General features: G+C 34.0%; 4 protein-coding genes across 7 annotated transcripts; 1 reads left to right on the top strand and 3 right to left on the bottom strand.

Moving 5' to 3' along the window:
• Positions 1-924: 924 nt before the first annotated feature.
• On the top strand, positions 925-16,098 carry LOC139991682 (PAT complex subunit CCDC47). 4 transcript variants are annotated; one of them, XM_072011952.1, is made up of 6 exons: positions 925-1,091; positions 2,530-2,638; positions 2,883-3,604; positions 3,784-3,887; positions 3,971-4,079; positions 4,316-7,540. In XM_072011952.1, the coding sequence occupies exons 2-6, from the start codon at positions 2,567-2,569 to the stop codon at positions 7,050-7,052; spliced, it is 3,744 nt and encodes a 1,247-aa protein (XP_071868053.1). In that variant the 5' UTR covers positions 925-1,091; positions 2,530-2,566; the 3' UTR covers positions 7,053-7,540. The 4 variants fall into 4 exon arrangements, with proteins under 4 accessions (XP_071868053.1, XP_071868057.1, XP_071868056.1 ...); XM_072011955.1 differs by lacking the exons at positions 925-1,091; positions 2,530-2,638; positions 2,883-3,604; ... (1 more) ...; positions 3,971-4,079; positions 4,316-7,540 and adding exons at positions 12,240-12,397; positions 12,655-13,651; positions 13,736-13,907; positions 14,015-14,239; positions 15,965-16,098; XM_072011956.1 differs by lacking the exons at positions 2,530-2,638; positions 2,883-3,604; positions 3,784-3,887; positions 3,971-4,079; positions 4,316-7,540 and adding exons at positions 12,655-13,651; positions 13,736-13,907; positions 14,015-14,275 and having other exon boundaries at positions 939-1,091.
• On the bottom strand, positions 7,537-10,678 carry Klp68d (kinesin-like protein 68D). Its single transcript, XM_072011964.1, has one exon. The coding sequence runs from the start codon at positions 10,676-10,678 to the stop codon at positions 8,501-8,503; it is 2,178 nt and encodes a 725-aa protein (XP_071868065.1). The 3' UTR covers positions 7,537-8,500.
• Positions 15,387-17,250, bottom strand: LOC139991699 (PI-PLC X domain-containing protein 3). Its single transcript, XM_072011985.1, has 2 exons — positions 16,716-17,250; positions 15,387-16,413 (listed from the first exon to the last, which is right to left on the bottom strand). Exons 1-2 carry the CDS (start codon positions 16,867-16,869, stop codon positions 15,548-15,550), a joined length of 1,020 nt encoding a protein of 339 aa, XP_071868086.1. The 5' UTR covers positions 16,870-17,250; the 3' UTR covers positions 15,387-15,547.
• Positions 17,251-18,677: 1,427 nt separating this feature from the next.
• Positions 18,678-25,389, bottom strand: LOC139991675 (uncharacterized). The gene is made up of 10 exons (XM_072011938.1): positions 24,983-25,389; positions 24,059-24,584; positions 23,610-23,831; positions 23,185-23,436; positions 22,935-23,102; positions 20,764-21,173; positions 20,105-20,630; positions 19,783-20,004; positions 19,437-19,688; positions 18,678-19,323 (listed from the first exon to the last, which is right to left on the bottom strand). The coding sequence occupies exons 1-10, from the start codon at positions 25,316-25,318 to the stop codon at positions 19,154-19,156; spliced, it is 3,084 nt and encodes a 1,027-aa protein (XP_071868039.1). The 5' UTR covers positions 25,319-25,389; the 3' UTR covers positions 18,678-19,153.
• Positions 25,390-26,729: the final 1,340 nt, after the last annotated feature.

The raw sequence follows: 26,729 nt of genomic DNA, 5'->3' as shown, positions 1-26,729 counted from the left end.
TTTTGTCGGAGAAACCCGGTTTCGATGCTTGGAAAATGCTTTTAATACGCGCAAATCGAAATATCATATTTAATGGCAAATAAATTCTAATAATCCTGTATCGATAAATATCGTGCAGAGATTTATTTATTTAGACCCCTTAACGCGACAGGAAAAGGTTACAAAGAACATTTGAGCGTGTTTCGGATTAAAAACAATTCCAACTTTGAAATTGAAAACTGAAAGAGTATAAAAGATTCAAATTTCACAAAGTTGTGACATAGTTTCTCAGTATTCGTTTACAAAGGCAAACGTACCAAATAGCTTTTCGATATTTTTGATCTACCGATATATCTCAACTAAAATATTGGAAAACTTTATCGCAAGCATAGTAGCTCGGTAAATAATGTAGAGCTTAGGAATACGATTTTTCGCATCTTTTCTAGAATTTTATGAAAAATTCAATAACGGATGTATTATACTATCGTACATTCATATTTATATCCGTTTAATGAACGTATATACAAATTTGTTGCTACGACATGTTCGATACTACGAAATGCAATATTTTAACAGCATTGTACAAATTTACATCGCTTCTATCGATAAGAAATTCAAATTGAAAACAAATGTAAGGAAGAAATGAAAAGGAACAGAAGAAACCTGTTTGATGTTACTTTTTTCTATATGTATTAACATTTAGAAATAGAATTTATTATATGTTCTATTTTCGTTTCAGATGTATAATTTATTTAAATATATAGATATTTAACAGTATTTTGTAGCATGATTCAACAACGGTTTTCATTCAAATTGATTTAAAAATGGAAGTACACGTCATTGATTTCGTCGGTATACGTACGCATAAATGTATATATTTATCGGGTGTTGTAAAAACAGGAAAAAAATTCACGTTGGTAATAAGGTTTTCTACTAGCAATTAATTACCGAACGCGACCTCTATATACAGGCCAGTCATGCGCAGATCTTTGCTCGTTGAATATTTCTTTTTCGATATGGCTACCGAAAGGTTTTATCGAAAACAAAATTAAGGAAGCAAAAATCTACACGGGCGGAATTACTGAATATGATCATCGTGCATTGGTAATTTGGTAAGTCAAGCTTATTCTTTTTATTTCGATGTTATGAGAGGTTATAATTTAAGGGTAAAGTCGTCGAAAGAAATGAAAAAGAAAAAAAAAATAGCAGTGTAAAAGGGAGAATTAATTAAAAATCAAGGTTTCGCCATTTGGCTATGATCGCTTGATTACCAAAAATTAGCGACGCGAGTGAAAAATACCATTGTATTATATTTTTATGGATTAAATCGATCGAACAGCCTTTTGGTTATCCGTATTACAGGTTGTTCCGAAATTTTCATCATGATTTTGTTATTCCTATTATGTTATTAGCAGCATAATTTGTTTAAGCAAGCACCGCTTAATAAAAAGACACACATTGTTTATACAAGTCTCGTTTATTCTCCTATTAACAACAAAACTCACAGCTTTATTCGTATTAGCTGTGTTCATTCTATATATAACATGATTTTATTTCAACCTGAATGGCTATGTTTTTCTCTTTTTATTATCAGTCGCAAAGTAATTTTAAATATTAACTTTGTGTGATGTTAGTGTCTTTACATGGTGCACTTTGTTTAATGTTTTGTGGTACTTGTGTATCCTGGAAACATTATTGGAAATATGGGGTTTCCTTCCTATCGGTAAGTAGCTAGGGATTGTGATTCCTATACTCCAAAAAAATTATAAGTAGTAGTAATAGTAATGATAATAACATAAATTACTTCTCATTTTAAAGAACAAATCTCTTTTAATATGAATTCCTTTAGGAGCCCAATTACTTTTTAGAGTTGTTAGCCTAAATGTGTAAGTACATATATAAAAATTGATTTACATTACAAAGTGTGTTATAAGAACTTATTTAAAATGTATTTAAGTATTTGTGTTGTATTTTCTGTTGCTGAAATTATCTATTCAGCAATATTTTACAGCACTTATAAGCAGTTAGCGATAAGCTATTTGCTTTCAAATATAAAGTTACAATAAATCTATTTAACATAAAATTTACTCGATGGAAACTTCACATTTAAATAATATTATATGTGTATATAAATTGTTTAAGTATTATAGTATATACAACACTAAATGGGTAAGTATAGTTTTTTTAAATTTGTAGCTTTATTATAACAAACTTTGAACAAAATATACCACAAATGATCGAATGAAATTGCTGCTGCAGGGTTGGCTTATAAAATAACGTTATTACTCTGGGTATATATCGTTTCTACAGATATTAGTGAGCATTGACTATATGTATATTATTTTTATAATTTCAAGTTTTCTTTGGAGTAACTATATATTTATTTCCAATTTATTATTTATAATTAACGAAGAATTTATTTTTCTGTATCATTAATTTTATGTACTTTATAGTAATTGTAGTGGGATTAACTAATTCTTATACTTTCTCGCCAGCCCTAACGCTGCATTGTTATCATTCTCAAACATGATAGCATTTTTATATTTTCAGAAAATTCAACAACAATTTTTCATAGACGTGGTCAACCATGCAAAACTTTGATGATCTTGATATAGAGGGACGCAATCCTTCTCATTTATCTGAAGCAGATAAAGAAAAGGTAATGCGTAATAGGAACTGTTTGTAAAAGATATTGTTATTTATTAGAACCTTAGGTATATTGTAATGCACATTTGCCAAAGTTAGATACATACGACATATCTAATTGAAAGCAAAATTCACAAAGGAAATCTGTATTTCTGTAATAAAAAATCTTTTACTACTTTCATGTCCAAATTAATGTTATATATTTATATTTTATGATACGTTATCTGCCCATTCTATAAAGTGTTTATATTTCACAGGAAGAATATGATCGAAAACGTTTAATGAGGAGCAGTGTCACTGCCGAAGATGGCACTCTCAGACCTGTATATTCTGAGACTGAAGATGGTGATATATGGTGTCATATCTGTAATATTGCTCTATTTGGAGCTCATAAATTGCTAAATCATAATATGTGTAGTCGTCACAAAATGAAATTAAACGAATGGCCATACCCAGTATTATTATGGTCCAAACGGTCAGATATTGTGAAAACAGCTCCACCTGTTCAATCGACGGCTATTGGTGATGGCTTGGCACCCGGAGAACCTATACCACCTGGCATGGAAGATCAAATAACTAGAACAACTACGATTCAGATGAGTCTGGATCGACATAGAAGTTCACCGCTTGTTGGTCTTGAATATCTGCTCGAACTGATCGATAATGATTCTTGTGAACCCAGTTATACATGTGTTTTGTGTGATAAACGAGGCGATCCTCGCACCGTTATGGCTCACATTACCAGCTATAATCACAGAATAACTTACCTAAATAGACATTTCCCAACAATATCGCGAGCAATTACGGAATTACCGCGTACTCCTAATTATAAGCGTGGAGCTAATGAAATATCTGTGTTAGTGGCAAAGAAGATCGAAGAACGATTTGGAAGATTACAACCGCAGTTGGTTGACAAGAATCAATTCGAAAAGAGTAAAATGCAATACATCAAGAGGGTCTATCAGGACTATCATTTTAGGTAAGTCATGATATTTACCTTTATACATTTTCGGCTTTCTATACGGTCGAACATTGTACGAACATCGGTTAGCGTGATTTTACGAATGTTTATGAATGTGATCCAACAAGGTGCGCGTTAATGATCTTCGTAATTTAATTTACTTTTCCTTTAAATCAATGGCTGTTTCCTACGTGCAGGGAAACGCCAGAGTTAACATTTATGGATGTTTACGATGTGCGATGGGTAACGAACTTCGAAGAGAAGATGGCAGAAATGACTGGTAATAGTAGTTCGAAGAAAGGTGAGTATATGACAATCTATATCTTCAATGTATATCGTTTCTGTATTTACAAGTATTGAATCGTTCAATAATCTTATATTAAGATTCTCAACCTGCCAATGAGAAGCAAGATAATAAACATAAAAGTGAAGATAAGAAAAATGAAAAATCATCGCCGAAGAAAACAGACACGAAGTCAGATACTACTAAATCGTAAGTTAATGCTTACCTTTGATTACGAATTGTGTACATAACATTTTGATTTAACAGGATTCGTTTAATGTTTTTGTCGATATTTAATTTTTGATATTTTCTTCGTTTAAATAAATTTGTCGAGTAATATGATAATCCAGAAACAATATAAATATATGGAATATGATCTTATGCCTTCCTTCGTTAATAAAGCCAGTCAAAATCAAGTGTTGAATTAATGTTTTGTCTTTTTTTAGGGGTTTCAAGATCCGTATTCTCACAAGGGATAAATTAAGTATTCGTAAACCCCTAGATAAAGACGAAGAGAACGTGAAAAAGTCCCCCAAACGCCCCTCCGACGAGACAAAATCTCTCTCGTCGCTTTCGAGCATATCAAGTAGCCCATCGCCATCGCGTTCGAGATCACGATCACCTATTCGTAATCGTAAAGCCAGTTCGGTAGATAAAAGTGGGAAGTATCGTAGTAAATCGCGATATTCGCGAGATCGTACGCGTTCTCACACTCGTTCACGTTCGCGTTCCCCAGAACCTCTTAGGGAGCGAGATAAGTGGGACAAATATCGAGAACAAATCAGACGTGCCGAAGAAACTCTTGATCGCGCGTTGAAGTTCCACGAGAAAAACCCAGAGAAACATCCATCTTATCCGGACGAATGGAAAAAGTTTTGGAATAGGCGATATAAAGAATTACAAGCCGAAGGTAAAGATCCGAGCAAACATGACTTTAAACCGGAGTGGATCGAGTTTTGGAATAAACGAATGCGGGAAATTCATAACGAACAGTTGCAACAGCGGAAGGAAGAGATCAGGAAACGATTAGAATTACCGGAAGATAAGCCACCGGAAAAATGGATTCCATCGAACAGGCGCGACAGATCGCCTAAAAGAAGTCGCCATCGTGTGGAGAGCGATGACGAAGTGGAGTATGTCGGTACGAAAACAATAAAGACGGATTATTACGATCGTCATGACATTAGGGAACGTGATTACGCTTACTCTTCATACATACGTGGAAGAGGAAGCATGTATAGAAGCACTTATTATCCTCGAGGAATTCCACCGCGTACCAGACCGATACATTACGCGACACCATATCCGGTAACAGACAAGTCTCCGAGCCCTATACCAGACGAGGTATTGACCGAGGATTTAGAAGTCGTCGGTTTATTGCGATTACTTACGGCGCTAGAGGGTCAGTTAGGTTCTCTTGGACCAAAGATAGTATCCCTTCTCTCGAAAGCGTTAGCAGCGGAAAAAGCGAAACCTAATTCCGCCGAGGAATTACTATATGACGAAGAAGTGTGTGTATTGTTTGAAACAGTTAAAGAAAAATTAAAAGGCCAATTATTCGCGGGGATGATAGAAAAAATGGCCATAACGCCGACAAAAACGGCGATACAAAACATTGCTCAATTGCTGCATAAGGCAACAGAAAACAAAAAGAAAATGGAGGAGGAGAAAAAGAAGAAACACGAATTAGAAGCTGCCAGATCGACGAGCTATATACCTAGAACAACTATCTACCAAAGGCCGGTTGAGATAATTACACCCGTCATTAAATCCGAACCCGTTAGCGTACCTGGTGTCGGAACTGTAGATAAGGTAGCTATAGCACAACAGATAGCAGCTGCTTTGGTAGCTCAAGGTAGATCTAACGTGTCGCAAGAGGAATTAGAAACTCTCATTAACGCGGTTGTAGGAATGGCTGAGGCATCTAAAAATTCTGATAAACCAGTAACTACCGCAGATTTCGTTAAAGGACTATCAAGCGGAAGTAATACTTTACCTGAGGCTACAACGCATGTTGCACCTACTGTTTCAACAACGGTGGATACAGTTGAACGCCAAACTACTAGAATGGAGAGTTTATCGGATTCGGACTTGAAATCACTTCTACAGAACTTTAAAGACCTGGCCACTCAGGAACAACACGGACTTATTAATTTTTTAAAGAAGTTAGAAGTAACCGATCCAGTTCGAGTAGAAAAGTTAAGAGCATTCGTTAATTTGGGCATGACGTCGATAGCGTCAGCAGTACCAAAAATAAAATCTCCAACGCCAGAAAAAGTGGAGATTATTTCTAAGTCGAATAGGAGTATTTCTCCGTTCTCCGGACGTAAGGCAAATCAAAATCTCGTAGAGGAGGAAGATAAATGGAAACCTAAGATAGATATGTTCGCGAACGATGACGAGGAAGAACAACAGATCAAAAATGACAACGACGATAAACAGAAGTCGAAGTTAGATCTGTCAGATGACGATGATGATTACACGTTCGAAGATATATATAAAGCGGCGGATAAAAATGTTAGTGAGAATGAAAAAGCAAAGAAAAAGTCACGAGCGTTTTCGAAATCATTGTCGAATTCGCCGCGATCATGGACGCGCTCTCACTCGCGTTCGAGATCACGTTCTCCCGTAAGATCAAAGGAATTAACAAAAACTAACGATCCAAATGCGATTTTAAACGAGACAAAGCGACTGATAGCTAACATAATGGGTGATCTTCCAAACAAATACGTGCCAAAATCGCATCTACCACTCGGAAATGACAATTCTGAGAAAAATATGGCGAAACCGGTAGATTCAATGTCTAACGCATCAACGGTTGCAATGCCGAGTTTTTATAATCAAGAATATGTTCAAAATAATCAACAACCTTGCTCCCGTCCACAAGGACCTTCTTTAAGTTATCCAAACATGTCCAATCAACAATTCCAAAATTATCCTCAACAAGTTTATAGTGGTAATCAGGGTTACATGGACACTAGTTATAATTATCAAGGATACGGTGGTCTAGGGAATCAGGGTCAATACAGTGGACCGTCCATGACATCGAATCAATATCCGACTCAACAAAATTACGATACATCAGCTTACGTTGGACCGCCCACGGCTCATTCTTCCAGTTATTCACAGCAACAACAACAACAACCATACGGAAATTACGTGCAACAACAGCGTTTCTATTAACGTGATATTCGATTTACAGGCAATCGAGAATATACAGAAATTTTACATAATTGTAAAGCTATTTACAATTGTTAGGGGATTTTTACCTTGGATACTGTTACGGTGTCTAACGTGAATGTTTAAATGTTACTAGTTCAAGAACCCTAATCAAGATTTAGAGATGATCAGGATCCTGTTGAGTTTATAATTGATGTAAATACGTTTTAATATAGCGCTCTTTTTCACTACTACGTTGATATAATAACTTTTTCACTACTACACCAATCATAAGTACCCTGATCATTTCTACAAGAAAGAAAAAAAGGTTAATAATACGCTTATTTCATTGTCACAGGACTTCCCGATATATTTCACATTTACATTTGTCGTTTCTCTTCGTGCAGAAAAATTTATTTCCCCGTCGTTTTTTATACGTTTATAATCGCGCGTCTCTCCGTCGTCGGTAACGAGAAAATTAAATACATAAAAAAAAAAAAAAAAGAAAAAAAGCAATGAAATCTTTCTTAAAGTGTATCGCGTACAGGCGTGGAGTGAGTGTTTCTAAAGATGGAGTGTTTTTAAAAAACGATCAATGTGAACGGGACGAAAGTAAGTAAAGCAAAAAAGAACTTGAAACGAAAAAAACGACTACTCTATATTATAATTTTGTTATGCCAATTTTAATTCGATCAATTGTTCATCGTTTTATAATTTAGCAGTTTCAGATACGTGAGATAAAATATCAAAGGAGTCGAAAATAATGATGTTATTTTTACAAGCACTTTTAATGTTTAAAAAATATATATATATATAATATCAAGGGTAACTATATGTAATTTTACAGTAAAAAAGAAAAATTGTAAAAAAGCATTAGATTAAATGAGTAAACTATAATCTTATAATCTTCATTTGTAAATATTTTTAAGCGTGTAAGTTTTTCGTGTATCCGCGAAACTACAAAGATTAAACTCGATATTGGTACACTAGTGAGATTAAAGCACATAAGTTTAATTGTATAAAGAAGGAAAAAGACACATAAACGAGTTATATTTCTTCTTATGTTTCGTATTTCTATTCTAACAAATACTACAAAAAAGGCAAACAAAAATTACGCATTCCAGTCTTCATGAACGAATAGGAATCTGACTTGGACACAGAAATAATCGATATATTAATACCATGTGGCTGCACAGTGCACACTGACTAGAGAGTTACAAAGATTTCGGCTATTTCGTGCCTATCGATGCACACAGAGTACCATGTGTCGTATCACAACGAATCGTATAATTATATATATATATATGTGTGTGTGTGTGTGTGTGTGTATATATATATAATTATATTAATATATATATATAATATATTAATATTAATATATTAATATATATATTAATGAAAGCTCACGATGCGGTTCGTACAATATTTACACGTTTCTTTACAGACTTTATCGGAACGTATTAAAAAATTGTCTACTTCGGTACGAGACCTCTCATCTTTGGATAAACCGGCGCTGGGATTTGAGGGATCTTTCCAACGCTTTTAGGTCGTATTTTCGCGGATTGTAAACGTGGTTTCGATCTAAGTTTCGCACTAGACGCATCCACGTCGATATCTCCTTCGTCTCGCAACGCTTCTTCGAGAACAGCTTGAATCGTAGGTGCGATAGCGGGTCCTTGATAGTCTAGCGTTGTTCTAGCTGGCATATCTAGGTCTAGATTCAATATATTTTCACCCGCGTAACGACTACCTCCTCCCATGGCTAGAGCAATTCGAGCATATTCCGAGACTGGCCTACGAGCACCAGGAATCGACGTGGGTCTCCTTATCAAGTCTACGCTGGATGGTTCTGTATCCTTTACTACCCAACCGTCTTCTTCTTCGTCGAGGTGAATTCTCGATAGGATCTTATTCTTCTCTTCGTCGGGAATGAAATTCTCGATTATAAGATACTTTAGTTTTAGTTCCTTCATTAGCTCGTGTTGAGTTTGTTCTAAGTCTCTTCTGTCTCTGTTGAAGTCGTTAGTGACGTCTTCGAGTTCCTGCTTGAGAACTTGCAACTTATTGAAACATTTCCTCAGCTTCCTCGACTTCACATCCACTTCTTGTTGCAAGTTCGAATATGTTTCTTTCACGCCTAGCATAGTTAGCTCTTCGTCCTCCAGTTTCTGTTGCATTTCGACCTCTCGTTTCTTTCTCTCGGCAATTTCCGCGGCTTTCTGTTCCAGTGTTCTCTGTTGTTCGTTAGTATGATCAATGATATTCTTACCACCGCAAAGCATCTTACTTTCCAAATCCTTTATTCTCATTACGAGTGCCTCCGTCTCTTGTTTCTCGGCTTTCAATTGTTCCGCAATTAATTTCTTATCCGTCTCTATTTTGTTATCCTCTCCCCGACTGTCTTCCGCTTCAGACTCTGAGTCCATAACTTCGTCTCCCTTCTTTCTCTTCGATTTCTTCTTTCGTCTCTGCACAGTGCCCTTTTGCGCCAGCTTCTCCTTCAATCGACCGATCTCTTCCTGATACTGTCTCAATAACGCGTCCTTCGGATCTTCGTTTATTTTTGGTTTGTTCTTGATGTTCTTCGCCCGATTCGCGTACCGTAACGTTGTCAAAGACTCGTCGTAATTGTAACTAGCGGGTCCAATGTTTGCAACCATGATGGTCTTCGAGTTGCCACCTAAAGAGTCTTGCAGCAGCCGCGTTAACTTGGAATCTCTATACGGCACGTGCGTTGTCTTCCCGTCTACCAAGGCCGAGATTACATTTCCTAGCGCTGATAAGCTCAAATTGATTTTACTGGCTTCCTTGAGTCTCTCGCCAGAGGCTCCGGTCTTGCTTTGCCTTTCACTGCCCGCGAGATCTACCAGATTCAGACGACCGACCCTAATCCCACTGCTATCGTCGATCGATCCCATTTCAATAGTGATCAAAAATATCGCGTGCGACCTAGAACTATGTTCGTTCATATTCGTCGCGCCAATGGTTCTATTCTGATTTCCGGTGTTCATCAACTGCTGAATTTCAACGGCGCTCTTGCACACCGACGTGGATAGATCTTTAACGAATACACCGGTATCTGGTTTCTCCTTCAACTCGAATCTGAGACTCTGGTCGGGCTGCAAAAGGTCGCGAATCTCTTCCTGATATATTTCAAGGTAACTAGCTCTCACCAGGTATTGCATGTTCTCTGATCTGCCTATATGATTAAAAATATGCTCGAACGATCGTGGAATTACACCGCGTTTCTCGTGATCGTTCTTGAGGCCCTCCATGGTGTACGTTTTGCCTGTTCCGGTTTGACCGTAAGCGAAGATGGTACCGTTGAAACCGTCAAGAACCGAGGATACCAGTGGTCTGACCGTTTCCTCGTAGAGGTCTTGTTGGCTGGAATTCCAGTCATAGACCGCATCGAACGTGAAAACTTTCACATTGTCGGTGGAAGGATCGTCCCGCGGATGACGAATCTCGACCACTCCCCTCGAAGGGAATACGTCGACCACACGCGTATAACCACGGGCTAACTCCTTCTCGTCCATCGGTCTGCAACGCACGACCACCTGGACGCGTTGGGTCACGACGTCCGCCGAGCCACTCGTCTTCATGCTTTTCTTTTTCCAGGTTTTCAGCTGGTTGTCCGACTTATCCATGTTGACGGCTGATGCGACTTCACCTGAGAAAAACGCAACGGTGAGACTGTGGACTCTCGAGCACGCACGCAACTACTTTGCAAAATCAATACTTAATCCGATTCGACTCGTTGCAAAACCGATGAAATAAATTGTGAAATAATCGTATCGTAAAAAAGTGATAGTTGATCTTGTAAAGAAAACGGATAATATCGTGTTTTATGAATTAATAAAGGTTTTATGGAAGTAACGTGACGTCTGGTTTGTTTAATTTTACGATTGTACGTGTACTTCTTAACAATTGTTGCCGTTAATGGAAAAGCGACGAACAAGACGCCGGTTGACGTAACTGTTTGTACTTGCGTGATCTTTAGTGTGTAGGAGTAGCGTGTAGGATCCGCTGCATGGTCGTTGATTAATCGAAAGACGATTGTTTTATTCCCCCGAGGAGAGTTAAGTATCCGTTTTTTCGTTAACGACAAGGAGCGAGAATACTCGTAAGCATCTCGTAATTCACGCATATTCCGATTTCTTTTTAATTATTAGAATTAGAATTAAGCAGAGAAATCGTAAAAATTGCGTTGGAATGCGGCCGCGACTTTGTTAACGTTTAGCGAGAAACTTTCTTGATTTTTCGAAGCATTCTTTGACTAGATGCTCTGTTATTTTTAACGGGAGAAAAAGAAACGAAAGTACGTACACGTAGTACACCTTAACCAAACATCGCGTGACACGTTCTACATAAATGTCGGGACTGTATATTTTTCCAACAATACACACTTACCTTCTGAAGTTTCTCAAGACAACAAGCGCACGCACGTACAAGACACGTTACTATAAAGGTACGACGATTTTTCGTCGTATCCGCATGTTACCCTTATCCGCAAAGTATTGATCCATTATTTGCTTTCTAGGATTTACACTAACGCGCGCTCTTTTTATTTCCACTTGTTCGAACAGTTCTAATTCGTGGGTTGGTCTGAGTTCCTCCTTTAATCAGAGCTCGATGCTCGAGGGAATCATTAGAACGATCGACGGTGCATTGCGATAAAACGTAGAAACAACCGCATCGTATTTTGACAGGAAAAACGTATTACAATCAAGCGTGCGCACTGAACTTCCCTCACTCGTTTCCACGGACTTACTGAATCGATCTCTTGTTTAATCACTGAATATATTTCTCAAGGTAGTCGTGTCGATGTTGGTATACGAAAGTTTGTAGAAAGAAATTTACTTTATCGACGAATCGCATCTTCATCTTTTTTAAACTTTGAAGGAAACAATAATATTGGTATAAGTTATTTGAGTCACGTTGGAAAAGTTAATCGATATAATATTATCTGAAGAATACTATGACAATAAAATAACAACTACTTTTATGTAATTTTGTGTTTTTTAAATAAAATGTGTGAATGCGGTCGTATATATATGCATACGTATACATATATATATTTATAACTGTTTTGTTCGAGAATTATTACGTTATGTATAACAAATATTTCACATTTGGGAAATATTAAGTAAATTTCATAAATTAAAAGGCAATTAAAATATTATTCTTATCTATAACAACGATCTTTTGATCGAGGAAATGACGTTTTAGTTTGTAGTTAGCTTCGTGGCGTGCAAGTCACCTCGAAAGGGTGCTGTGACAGTGTTATTAGAAACATTATTAGATTTAATTAGTAACTGGAATCAATGTTGAAAAGTTAAAAGAGTTTTATATAAATTTACAGTGAAGTTAGTGTAATACATTAAATTGATAGAAGTAAACATTCTTGTTGCATAAAATCATTCCACTAAACACTTTTTCAAACACTTCGTATTTAAACCTGAAAATATCATTTTTGGAAAAAAATTTATATAATTATTTTAATAACAGATTACTCGAAGTTATCCGTTTCAAACAGAATAAATATAGGATTATATGTATAATTTTTTTTTTTTTTAGTTTATTGTTTTAATGTCCTAACTCTTTGCTGCTTTCTCTGTTTCAGCCAAAATGAAATTGTGGTTAGTTGTAGTTCACATCATCTTGGTTGCAACCAACATATGGGTCACAGCACATTTTCACGAAGAACTTCCCGAAGACAATGAATTTGCAGAGTTTGAAGATTTTGAAGAAGAGAAGACAGCTCAAACGATCAATGATCATAATATAGAACACCTTAAAGAATCAAATAATAATCAAGATTTCGACGAGGATGATATTTTAATTGTGGATGGTGATAGTGAATTTGATCATTTCCAAGATGAAGAAGAATTTGAAGGATTAGACGCAACTGGAGGAAATTCAGGGCCAAAGAATGATGAACCTTCTACTTTAACAATCACAAAAATACCACTTCATCTGCGTGCAAGATGGGATAGCTTTTACTTAGAGATACTAATGATTATTGGGCTATTAGTATATTTTATCAATTACTTAGCAGGGCGTTTTAAAAATGCCCATATAGCAGAGGCATGGCTCATGGAGCATAAGCAGCTTTTGCTGGATAATTTCTCTCTTGTTGGAGATACAGGAAAATCAAGCAAAGATACATCTGAAAGTGGTTTGGTAAAAGAAAGTCAGTCTCATTATAGCTTGTATTGTTCAGGGAGAGTTGGGTGCGATTCCATGTTAATTGAATTGAAATTAATTAAGAGGCAAGATTTGGTTGCGGTACTAGCACAGCTTGTGAGGCCTCAAAATGATCAGGCCCATATACGTGTAGAATTAGCAAAAGATGAAACGGATAATTTTGTATTAGCAATAGCTACAAAAAGGACTGCGATGCATCTAGTACGTGATATGGCTGATATTAGTGTTTATTGTCCAGAAAAGAGACCAGGGGAAAAATTTGGTCTTCCATCAGGTTTTTATTTAATGTCTGAAATTGCTGAAGCAGCATCAGCTATTTTAGATACAAGAGTTTTACAAGCACTTTCAAAGTTTGCACCATATATAGATTACATACATATTAGTGATCAATTTAGTGGTCCAAAACTACAAGAGTAAGTATTAAATACGTTTTGTTTTAAGAATAATGTTTTTCTTGCTTCATGTTGCGATAATTAATTAATTTCATTTCACTTTAGAGATACAACTCAGCTAACAATGCCTGAAGTAAAAAGAGTTTTACTCGTTGGACTAAATATAAATATTAAAGGACGTACAACTAATGCAGAAGGCCAAGAGAAATTAAAACTCCTTTTACAATTAACCTTCTATTTATTAGATAAATTACGTCGTTTTAAATTATCCAAAGAGGTTTGAATATATACATATATATATATATATATGTATTCTTTTAAAATTATATTACTATTCTAATTTATATTGTTGTTTTATTTATTGAAATTTCATGTTATTTTTAGAGTAAAAGCAAAGCGGATAAAAATAGATTAAGAGTAGAGGAAGCATTTTTAAAAACAACTCATGCAGCCAGAGCTGAAGCAGCTGCACAGCGAAGAGAAGAACGTCGTAGAGCTGAAAAGGAACGTATATTACAAGAAGAAGATCCTGATAAACAAAGAAAGTGGGAAGAGAAAGAACAACGAAGATTGGCTAAAAAACGAGCACCTAAAATGAAGCAGCTTAAGGTGAAAGCATTATGACCAAATAAAACTAAATAACTAATTAACTAAACTTATAGCTCTTCAAAAGTTTTAACAAATTCTAAGTTGCTCAATTGAACTGCCTACTTACTTTAACTCATATAGCAAAGCTGTATCATCTCAACCATATTTACTTATTTCTTATAACTATCAAAATTTCATTAAATAGCTTTAAATTATCACAAAGGTATAGTAAGTACATATTACATACTCAAAATCAACCTCTGTGAGATAAAAGTACTTTTATATTTTTTATTTGTAATATATACCTCCATTTTGTTTTCCTGTTGAAAATATATCTCATTACTGTTACATATTTATTTTGCGCATAATTATTACAACTTGTCAAATAAGCCATAAACTCAACATAATATGTTATAAAGATTTTTGACTTGATAAAAGTGTAGCAACATATTATGGAGATAATATATATAATTCTTATTTTGAACTGATATTAATATTAGTTATTGCAAATTTTTGTTGATATCCACCCTTTTATGTTATGGCCTTCTTACTAAATATTTATATAATAATAGTAGAGCATAACTATAAAAAATTTTCACGTATGTATGCCTTCAATTATATTGAAATATGATGCTCGTAAATCACATTGAAATACTTAAAGCATATTCTTTTGATTACTTAAATAATGATATATATACATTAATCAAAGTAGTTAAAATTAAATAGTGTAAAATATAAATGAAAAATGAAGCAAAAATATTAAGAATATAGGATATAAGAATAACATATTAGTATGAAATTTATATTGATTTATAGAAATTAAATATTTAATAATAATAATATGATGTTAAATACTATTTTAGTGTGCATGAACTGAACATTTAAACGTGAATCTTTATTCAGTATTTTTTAAATGTCATAAATGTTACTCTCAAAACATTTTTTCATCAACACTTTTCAGGCAAATCATTGTTATTTCATAGTATTACATTTATATAGATCAAAAATTATAAGTAAGGAACGTACTGCAGCCATTGATATTATGATGTTATTAAACTTTAGAAGTTATACGAGGGTTTAGAATAAAAATGAAATATTTAGATTTTTAATAGAGTAACGTGAACACGAATTTATTATACTATTTACTATATATATATACTATATGTATATATATATACAGATACTTCTTTAGAAGTAAAATAAATTTATCATTGAAAATGTATGATACAAGTATATCTTTAAAATAATTTTTCACAAACAGATTGCATCGAAATCGTAAATTTCATATTCAATTTGTATATACATATGTGCATTCGAGTACAAAATATTTCACACGGAATATTGTACATTGAAATACAATTTTTTATTAGTATCGATGACTGTCTTACAAAATAAAAAATTGTGATCAGATATAAAATCAGCTATAACGATATTTAAACCACCACGGCCAGGTCGTTTTTTATTTATCCATGGAAGAATTGCTTTTTGACACGATGGTACTAAATCTCTTTGCAATGTACCGCATAGATGTTTCAATACATAAGGAATATCAGGTGTTAAGAGGCATTGTGATACGAAACCGATTTGTAATGGTCGCGTCTTCAATTCGATATCTAAAAAGTTTATAAGCTCGTTAACGTTAACGGTGTTAGGCCATGGAGTGCGCCACAGTCCACTTGGCCATAAATTTTTATAATTTTGTGCATATTCGTTTCTGTAAATAACGATGACTTGGTACTTTTCCAGATTAAGCCAATGTAATGTGATGTGATTAAACGTAGATGCCATGGGGCATAATTTTGTTTGAAATATTCGGAAAATCGTTTCAACGAGATGGTGATGATCCATTTCTGAGAATGAATAAAAATGTTGAAAATCTAGGATTACGATCTCGTTATTGTGATAAGACAGCCATTCTGCTATTTCATGGAGCGGCTGATATATTTTCGATCCGTACAAGCCATGAACAAAATAGATATTCCCATTCATTGGCTTCGTCGCTACGCGTAAGTCTAGATATCGAATTCCACCATCGAGCTGATCCTTGATGCTTTCATGTTGTGTAATGGACCAATTAAAAATAACAGGTTTTGAAACGAACGAACAATAACGACCAAGAGCTCTGATGTATCTTGGCTCGTCGGGTCCCACGTCACTGTGCCGATTTATGGTATAAGTCATCGTATCATGAGAACCTATTAGAAGTTATCAATTTATATTACATGTACTAATATTATAATTTTGAGGTCAATATAATTGTATGAAACAGGATCATTAGTTTGTAAATATATCGAAATATATAACTGACAATGTGATTCAAAAATTTTCATTTTACGTAAAATTTTGTGTACGTCGAAAGAAATTCTAAATTTGATATGAATTAATTCTTCTGGATCTAATAAAATTAAATGATCTCTTTACAACTTCGAAATATAAATATAAGTTTTCTAGCTTCTAGTATAGACTTTCATAAAACGAGAAATATTTTGAAACTTACCGGGTATCGCCAAACGTATTATGGAAAGGCTTTTCAAAGCTTCTGGTAGCCGAGTCATCCAGTATTCTAGTTCCTCGTTTACAGTGTTCTTTCGTTTTGATCTGTGTGAAAAATTACTGACACCTTTAATTTCATATTCCATTTTATTATACATTTAGTGTCGATGTTGTAGAAAATTTCCTGATGAATTATTTTAACGAAAGGACGGTATGATGTAGGTGACGTACACCTACTCGTCAAATGACTCGTCAGTAGATGTTCTCCATGCTTTATATCGCTTTTTCAAATTAACGTTCCCACGGTGATGGTGCATTAATCACCTCGCACCATCTTCCGACACGCAACTGGACGGTACAGATTCATAGAACCTAACCTCATGGTCATTCGGTTATTTAGCGTCCCTCTTTTCTACAACCGAGAAGTTAACTGCGGGAATGAGTTCGTTAGAAAAAAAGATACTGTTAACGATACGCGGTCATGATATTTATTTATATAAAAAAATCTGTGAATGTTCTTTTTTATGAATTATTGTAATACTTTCAATATGGAATGCACGATTTAGAAAAAAGTGTTTGACACAAATAGTATGATTATATTAAATAATTCTGAAGATAAAATTAGGGAATTAATTCAAAAGCCTAAATAGTACATGTGAAATTTTATCTTTCATTGAAATTTAACGAGAACAATATTTTATTTTATGGAACTACAAACAATTATTAATTATTGGACTAAGAGTATGTTATCATGTCACGTGTTCTGAAATACAGAACGGTAGAAATATGGAATTCTATATATCCTCTAGAAGAGTAATTTACAATTGCACAATAACACCACGGACGAGGTACTAGGCAATGGTATACAATATTAATGTAATTTTGTGCTATATTGAGTCGATAAAGTCGTATATGACATAAAAATGGTAAGTCAGTCAGGTTATACATACTATATTCAATATTCATTGATAAATTTCATTCGACAAATGAAATTAGAGAAGGGATACCTTATTTTTTAAGACATCTATGTTTCAAACTCAGTATTAACTTTATGCAATGTGCATCAAGCTTTTCTAAGGATTTGTCGATTCGAATTTGGCGGACCGATTTTCTATGTTTCCCGCTCGCCAAATTAAATATCTCTGCCAATAGAAAATCTCAACCAATAGAAATTGCCACCAATAGGATATCCGTTAGATGACGCCATGCCACAAAACGTTAGTCAAGTGTTAAAAGTTATAGCGGTTAAATGTATCACTTTTGCTTTCTATACGGTATAACAGGTAATATGCACAACTTAATCTATTAATTAAACAATATTCCATTGCTATTTTATTACCGTTTTTACATTATTATTAGCTTCGTTAATTGATACGTGTTTGTTCAAGAATTTATTGAACATTCGAGTATCTCTAATAGATAATTATTTGAATTCTTTCGCTTATTCGATAATTAGATGTGCCGGTATCTTACATTATGAATTTTAAAGACAGAATTCGGTTATCGTTTCATTTTAATACATGTAATTGATGTGGAAATACTGATACAATATTTCGTATTTTGATAAAGGTCAATCACAGTTTCTACTTCTCCCTATCTTCTAGAGAGGATATATCGATACTTCAAAAGCCAGAAATGTAAGTATTATTACACGTTATATTCCCACTAATTTTATTTTAAAAATAAATTATAGTATTTTACGTTTTGCAAACGCACGATAAAAGGACTACTTACTTGTAAATTGATATTTTAGATGATAGATCTTGAATCTAAAAACGAGGTAAAACGAGGGTGGAGGAATCTCCACGTACAACAACTTTCACCTGGTCAATTAGTATTATTTGATATACAAATATTAATTGCATCACTGCGAGATACAATTATGAATTTTATAGCAAATAATATATGACTTGATTGGCTGCAATTTTTGTTACGTTTTTATGTAACTAGAAAATTTACTCGGTACTTGATTAACGCCTGTTTAAATTTTTATTAATTACATATAATTATTACAAAAATATAGTATCATTTACAAATAATTAAGTTGGGCTCTTTTGAGTTCGGTGTACTTTTCAGTTTAATAATTTGTAATAAATAACGGAACTATGATACATGGAAGATATTAATTTTTATATTAGTAATTAATAGTTTGATAGCGCCTCATACGGAGTCCCTTCGATTTAACAATGGGATATATATATGTATTTATTTATTTAGATATGTATGTATTTCACGATTTTGAATTTGGACTTGAACTTTTGTTTGTTACATTAGTTTTACTTCCTTAAATTATTATACATATAATTTTTTATTTTTGTAATCTTTGATAGTTTATAATTAAATTTATATATATAATAATTGAAGAAAGTAAAACTAATCAAAAGTTCAAGTCCAAGTTCAAAATCGTGAAATTACGTATCGAAAATATTATAAGATTTGGTACTAACTTCCTACTTTAATTAACTTTAGATATATTCCTCCTTTCGGCGCTAATAAGAAAGCAGCTGGATCAATTACATACGGAATCATAGTTTTCTCGCAAACTTCAATTTTATGATTGCGAAGTATCGTTATCAAACCAACTTTGGATTGATAAACTGCAAATCGAGCGCCTGAAATATATTAAGTATTTCGTTGAATATATCGCAGTATCTCTTAAAATTAATGTAGTATCTTTGCAGCATTAAGAAAAGATAACTATAAGATAAAATAGTTAAACACGTACCAATACAATTTCTTGGCCCATCACCAAAAGGCAAATAGTGCATGGAATCTCGTGATGCAACGGCGTCATCGTTAAATCTTTCAGGAATAAAAGCATCAGGATTTGGATAAATATCAGGGTTATGATGAATCGCGTATAACGGTATCCATACGAATGTCTTTTCCGGTATGGAAACTTTAGTGTTGTTAAAGGTATAACTGCTCACTGACTTCCTTAGTATAAGCGGTCCAGCAGGATACTTTCTTAACGTTTCTGCAATAGATGTAAGCAATAAAAATTAGTTTATGGTTACTAAACAAATGTGAGTCAAAGTTACGGTAAAAAACGGATAACGCGAGTTACGCACCTCGAAATACTAGATCCAGATATGTCAAATCTTTTATTTGATCATATTTCAATTCACCGTCGTTTTCCTCAAAGTGTTCTCTAATTTCTTGCCGCAATTTGTCTTGTATCTCGGGGTTTAAAGCTAATTCATAAAGGGCATTGCTTATAGCTGACGAAGAAGTCTCAAATCCAGCAACGAAGAAAACGAACGCTTGAGCCGTTAATAGAGTGTCCGTAAGCTCTGTACAAGACGATTAAAGGATAACGTGAACTGCTTATCAGAGATAGCTATCGTAGGAATTGCTTAAAAATTGCTAATAAGAAAAATTTAAGGTACTTACTAATATTTTCTAATTTATCTGGATGTTTCTTAAGTTCCATAAGCATATTCACAAAGTCAGGCCTCACGATGTTGTTGTCATTCCTGTACTTCATCGTATCAACGATTATCTTCGTGAGGAACGTAGTAATTTCCAGTGGTGCCATTATGGAACCGAGTAAATTGTAAAGGCGAGGAAATATTTGTCTAAGTCGAAATCTCAAAATTTGCCCAAAGGAAGTGGCAAACACTTGTTTGCCCATTCGACGAAATTCGCTATCTTCGTCGGATAACGCGTTCATTTCTATACCAAAGGCACAGCTACCTATTACATCCGTCGTATATTTGGCTGTTAATTCGCGACATTCTATGGGCTCGCCTTTCGCTACCAGGCTATCGAGGTACTGTTCCAAGTGTTTCGAACATTCTAATATCAGAGGAAACATCTCTTTGAGCTTGCCAGATGTAAATACTGGCGAGAGCCTCGTTCTTAATGGACGCCATCTCTGTGACTCCAAATTGAAGAGATGTGGAGATAGTGGTTCCGCCTATGATCATTTTTGAAACTGGTTCGATATTCGACAAAAGTAAAAAGACCGCGGTGTGTCATTAAATAGTTTAAAGAAGCAATGTGCCATGGCACGGTTAAGATTCACGGCTTACCGGTTAGCGCTCATTTACCTTTTCGTGAACAGGAATCCCTCGATCAGCAAATATAGAGAAATCTCTTATTAGGACATCTTTTATGAGCTCCGGATCTTGAAGAATTAGTATAGGCGTTTTTCTTGTAAATATTCCGACCATTGGCTCATCTTTATACTCCTCCCAGAGTTTCTTCAAATACGTACACATCGATGTCCTTAGCAACATTACATCTTTGATGTTACCGAACATTGGTACAGGCTTTGGTCCAGGTACTCCTCGGACTTTCCAAAAATCGAAAGTCGAGGTAAGGTAGTAGTAGAACGCGAAAAGTAGCGCGATAATTCCGCAAATAATTTCGAAGTAAGTTGCCATTGCGCTACACGTTGCTTCTAATCTGATGGACAAATGATGATTCATAAAAGTAAATTCTCTGCAAGATATCGTTACTACTTATATTTTCATAGTAAATTCAAAATCATAAAAATTACATGTTAGCAATGTATTTGCCAGTATTTTGGGATAAAAATCAATTCTCAATTAAATTTAAACATAATTGAATGAAAAGAGTAAGATTAAATTATTTTTAGTTTCGACGTGTAACGTAACGAATTTAAGTATTAAATAATTCTCGTTTATAATAATCTGTCCGGATGTAGAGCAAGTCTATGTCTGTCGTGACATGTATTGATAGAATCAAAACTTATTTGAAACGAGGAAAATAATATCACGAATTTTTTAATTGATGTTCCTTGTTTAAAGTTGTCGTTTGTTTTTCGTACATTATTATAATGTAAAAGTTAAGTACACAATTAAATTATCTTTTTTTTAAATATCTTTAGTAAATGCCAAATAAGAAGGAAAACAAAAATCTCGTGCAAAATTAAATAACAACGATAGACATATATATATATATCATTATTTCATAATGTGTATGGAATACGTTTGTAGACAAACTCATACTACTCGATCATTAGCAGCTTGAAGCTGTGCATCAAGGTCAATAAGAAACGTAGCAGGAACACGAAAGAGTTAATAGTGATTCAGTGTATATATTATACTATTATTTTGTATATATTGTATAACAAGATGGTTGCATGTAACGCACGATAAACAAAATGCTTACGACGCTTGCCACAACGTAGAAATTCACTGTTTGACACTATTTCAGAGGCACTGGCGCAGTGGAATCTTCAGTAGAATGGAGTGTGAATGATTCGATAAAACCACGGAATGCGCAATCAAAATGAGTTGCATAAATGCGACGTTAATGACTAATAAAACAATCACACAGGTCACATGTAGCTAGCGGATCGACATTTTATTTGAACAATATTTAATACTGTGTTTAATACTGGGAAAGATGAGTCGATTAATGGAACGTAATATGTATCTACTTTGTCTGCGGCTATACTCGCTTGCACGGTTCTACCGACTAACTGCCTATGAAGAATATTATCGCCGGAGTAGTGAATTTAACTGAGGGATTTGATCGATACAGAGTAATGCGCAGCTCTGTAGGTGTCGCCGTCAGTATTGGATACCTACCCATTAACAAAATACTATTGCAAGGGAATAAAAAATGACTAGAATACATAGTAACAAGCAACTATAAAGCAAAGAATGGTAATTCAGATATTTATTTTGAATAAATATCGCTAAACTACGGCCTACAGTAGCGTTACAAAATCCGTTAGTAGATCAGACTCCAGGATGTCGACATTTTTCCTACTAAACCCAGATTCCATAGCGTTTATTTAAGTGCACATCATGCAAAAAGAAAATGTCATTCTCTCGGGGAAAAGAACATTTCCATAGTTGGAAATACCCAGTCTTTCTATTCCCATTAATTTCTCTAGTACTATAATGTGATTCTGGTAATACGATATGTATGAATTCGTTAGATTCGCCAGATTTTTGGAGAAAACATTTTTCTAATATTTCATTACATCGTTGAAATAGATCCGTTATAGATAATAAGTTTGTAGAAGCACGTTCACTACAAATTTTTATCAATTTCTTTTTATCAATTTCTTCATAGATAAAGGGTTAGAAGTGGCCGAAAGCTTAATACATTTTTATAATTTTTTTTTTATCATAGAATAGTCAAAAAGTGCAAAATATAAAATCTTGAAGCGATAAATAAAAAATATGTTACGTTACGTTTGATGTTAAAATCTATGAATAGCCACCGTTCAAGTAATAAATTCAATTTTCCACTTTGCTTAGTTTCAAGTGAATTCCACCCTTGGGAGACAACATAAAGGGAGTCAGATCATGTACATAAGTAGTTATTGTCTTTTCGCAAACATCAACTTTGAACTTGTGTAATATTTTTATCAATCCCATTTTAGTTTGATAAATCGCAAAACGTGCTCCTGAAACAATAATTAAATTCGTTACGTGTACACAAAACAAATTAAGAACAATTATTTAATGCAATATCTCTCCTTGCTTTACCAATACAATTTCTTGGTCCACTGCCAAACGGTAAATAGCACATCGGATGTCTCGCAGCTACAGCGTCTTCGTTAAATCTTTCTGGATCAAATTTCTCAGCATCCGCATAGATATTGGAATCCCTTTGAATCGCATACACGGGAATAAGTACTTCGGTACCCTTGGGAATCGTTATCTCTGTACCACTAAAGGTATAATTAGCGTTGCATCGTCGCCTTAGGGCCGTTATTATTGAATACTTTCTAAGCGTTTCTGTTTAACAAAGGCAGATACGCGTAATTTTAATACGTGGATAGATATTTTTATTTCTACAATTTTTATGGCGTAATTTTAATATTTAGTAATCGATTTCACGCGCTAATTTCGGGTTAAATGCATGAACATTCGCAGTTAAATTATCAATAAAACGTTTAACAACAACGTACCCTTGAATATTTTGTCCAAGTATTTCATTTCTTTGACTTGTTCGTATTTCAGGTTTCCATTAGTTTTGACATAGAATTCTATGATTTCTTTCCTAAGTTTATCTTGTATATCAGGGTTCAAAGCCATTTCGTAAAGTGCGTGCGATATTGTCATCGAAGACGTTTCGAAACCAGCCCCGAAGAAGACGAAAGCTTGCGCAGCGAGAATTGTGTCCGTTAACTCTATAAAATTTCGCAAAATTTGATAGAACATGAAATATATATTATAATGAATTAATCATATTGTACTACTCTAATTAATAATTCATCAGTATTCTTCGCTACGGTGTTATCTATATTAAACGTAGTTGCGTAATTAAGCAATTGTTCAATCTCAATTTATCATTAATTCTTGCATAACAATGTCTGATTAAAAGAAACCTATTTAAAGATACAATTAATTGGCTTACCGATATCCCCTAATTTTTCCGGGTGCTTCTTCAGTTCCATTAGCATGTGTATAAAATCCGGCCTAACGATGTTATTTTCTTCTCTATATTTCATGGTATCCGCGACCAGTTTTGTAACAAATTTAGTTACTTCCAATTGTGGTATCAAGAACCAAAGAAAGTTATACAACCATGGAAAACTTTCTCGGAAGATTATCCTGATGATCGATTTCGAATTTTTATCAAAGATTTTTCTTCCTATTTTTCGAAATTTACTCTCTTCGTCCGACAGTGCATTCATGTTGATACCAAAAATACAGCTTCCAATAACGTCAGTAGAGAATCTCGCTGTTATTTCGCAGCAATCCATGAAGCCTCCCTTTTCTATAACCTTCTCCAAATATTGTTCCAAATTTTCGGCACACTCTAATATCAGGGGAAACATTTCCTTTAGTTTACCGGAAGTAAATACTGGTGAGAGTTTCGTTCGCAAAGGCCTCCATCTTCTCGCTTCTATATTAAAGAGATTTGTAGCGAATGGATCAGTCTGCGATTAAAATTAAGTTGAAACGATTAATCTCGTAGCAACTTATACAAAATACCATTAGCTTACAAGATCTTTCTGAGTAAATGGTAGATTTGCGAAAAGAACGAACAAAATTTTTTTTAATCTTTCACGATAATATCCTAAAATTTCGTTAGTCATAACCGTATTTACAAGTTATCAAAATATTCCAATTTTCTGTAATATTTCGCACACCTACAACGTCGTTCATGAAATACATGGACACTATGCTCGATTTCTATAAACGACATACGAATGTTAATATGAAATTGCCTTGTATCATGGATCATTCCGTGTGTGTTTTTGAAATTAAATTATACTATGTTAAAAAAAATATTAATGTCCATATACCTTTGAACGCTAGTGTACATTATACATACCCGTTCAAGAACATGCAGTCCTCGATCGCTGAACGTTGAGAAGTCTTTGATTAAAACGTCCTTGATGAGATCTAAATCGCACAGAATAAGCGAAGGCGACCGTCTCGCGAATATTCCAATCATTGGTTCGTTTTTGTATTTCTTATACAGGCGTGTTACATAGTCACCTATATTGATTTTTCTCAGCATAACATCTTTGATATTTCCAAAGCCTGGTATAGGTCGAGGCCCAACAACGCCACGATCTTTCCAAAAATCAAACGTAGATGTTAAGTAATAATATACAATAAGAAAAACTGCAACGATCACACTTAGTATTTGAAAATAGTCAGCCATGTCGATTTGCCGTCAGCTTTTGTTCAAACGAAGGTTCGTCATAGACTGATGTCGTTAGATGAATTATGCTGTGTAATTATTTTCTTAAAAAACATTACTCTTAGAATTTATAACGTTGGCGCACGAATTTTCGTATTAAATGTGTACAGACTAAATTTATGGCTCTTAATGCTTACAGATAATAAAAAAGAACGTGAATTTACATTTTCTTGCTGTTAAGTAAATAGAGTTAATCAAGCTGAATCATTTCATATAACATATTTTGATATCACTTATATCTACATAAAGTTCTGCGTATCTGACAATGGTTTTATTTATTCATTACTCAAAGATATAGAAAGTTAATTTTATAAATAATTACGTAGCTCTCCGCTCGTTATCTTGTTAATTAATATAAAAGCTATTTTTTTACGAGTTTTAACAAATATTTGTCTCCCGTGTGTTAGTGAGATAATGAGAAGATATTTCATTAATTCTCCAATTCTCCAAACACGGTCGTTAAACAAATTGTAATGACGCGTTTAGGATGTCAATGCACTGTTGTGTGATTGTCCTAAATATACAGGGTGTTATACAAAAAAATCAGTGTAATTAATGTAAGCCTTCAAATCAAAATTCTTTCCATGAAAAATATGGAAATTTTTCACGCTTACAAATGATATTCGATGCGTTTTCCCACAACTTCGAAACAAGACTGTGTAACGAGTTTTTTCAACTATTCCTTCTGTGTTTCGCTTTTCATCATATACAATCTTGTATTTATTGTCATGTTATCTTTTATTCATTATACATATTCATATATAATAATTGAAGTAAAACCGCCGAAATACATTAAAACATGTTGTGATAGATAGAACAATATCAGTTACATTAATGCAGAAATGCATTATGGTCATGAAATAGTATCTGTATGACTTCGCTCATTAATTACGCATGGTGATTATATAACGATGTGTAACCGGTACTGATGTTATTTCAACGTGCGTAGATAACTCAATCCCACAAACGAAGTCCCACAAAGGACACAAGACAAATTTATATGACAAATAATATTTCACGTTAATCGAAGAACCTGGTGGATTTGATTTCACATCAAAAATATTGATTGTACGAATGAAGAATACAGAATACTTATAAACTACGAAGTCTTGGATGCTTGTTTTACGATTATTTCTTACAATAGACTTTACACTCTTTCTATCTCTCTGCTTCTGAATTAGATTTATACAAGGCTACGTTTTTTTATCAGATGTTTCACGTTTGAAATTTCACGAAATCTTAATCAGACCGATTTTCTTTTAATACATTGCACATCGTTTCCTTGAAAACAGAAATTAAATCTATTACAAGTAACGATAACAAATATTCGTGGAATTGTATCGTTTATGTGTAAAATACAAATACACGCGTT

Source organism: Bombus fervidus, chromosome 10 (genome assembly GCF_041682495.2).
Source record: "Bombus fervidus isolate BK054 chromosome 10, iyBomFerv1, whole genome shotgun sequence".
NCBI lineage: Eukaryota > Metazoa > Arthropoda > Insecta > Hymenoptera > Apidae > Bombus > Bombus fervidus.
This window is presented reverse-complemented; position numbering and strand designations above follow the sequence as displayed.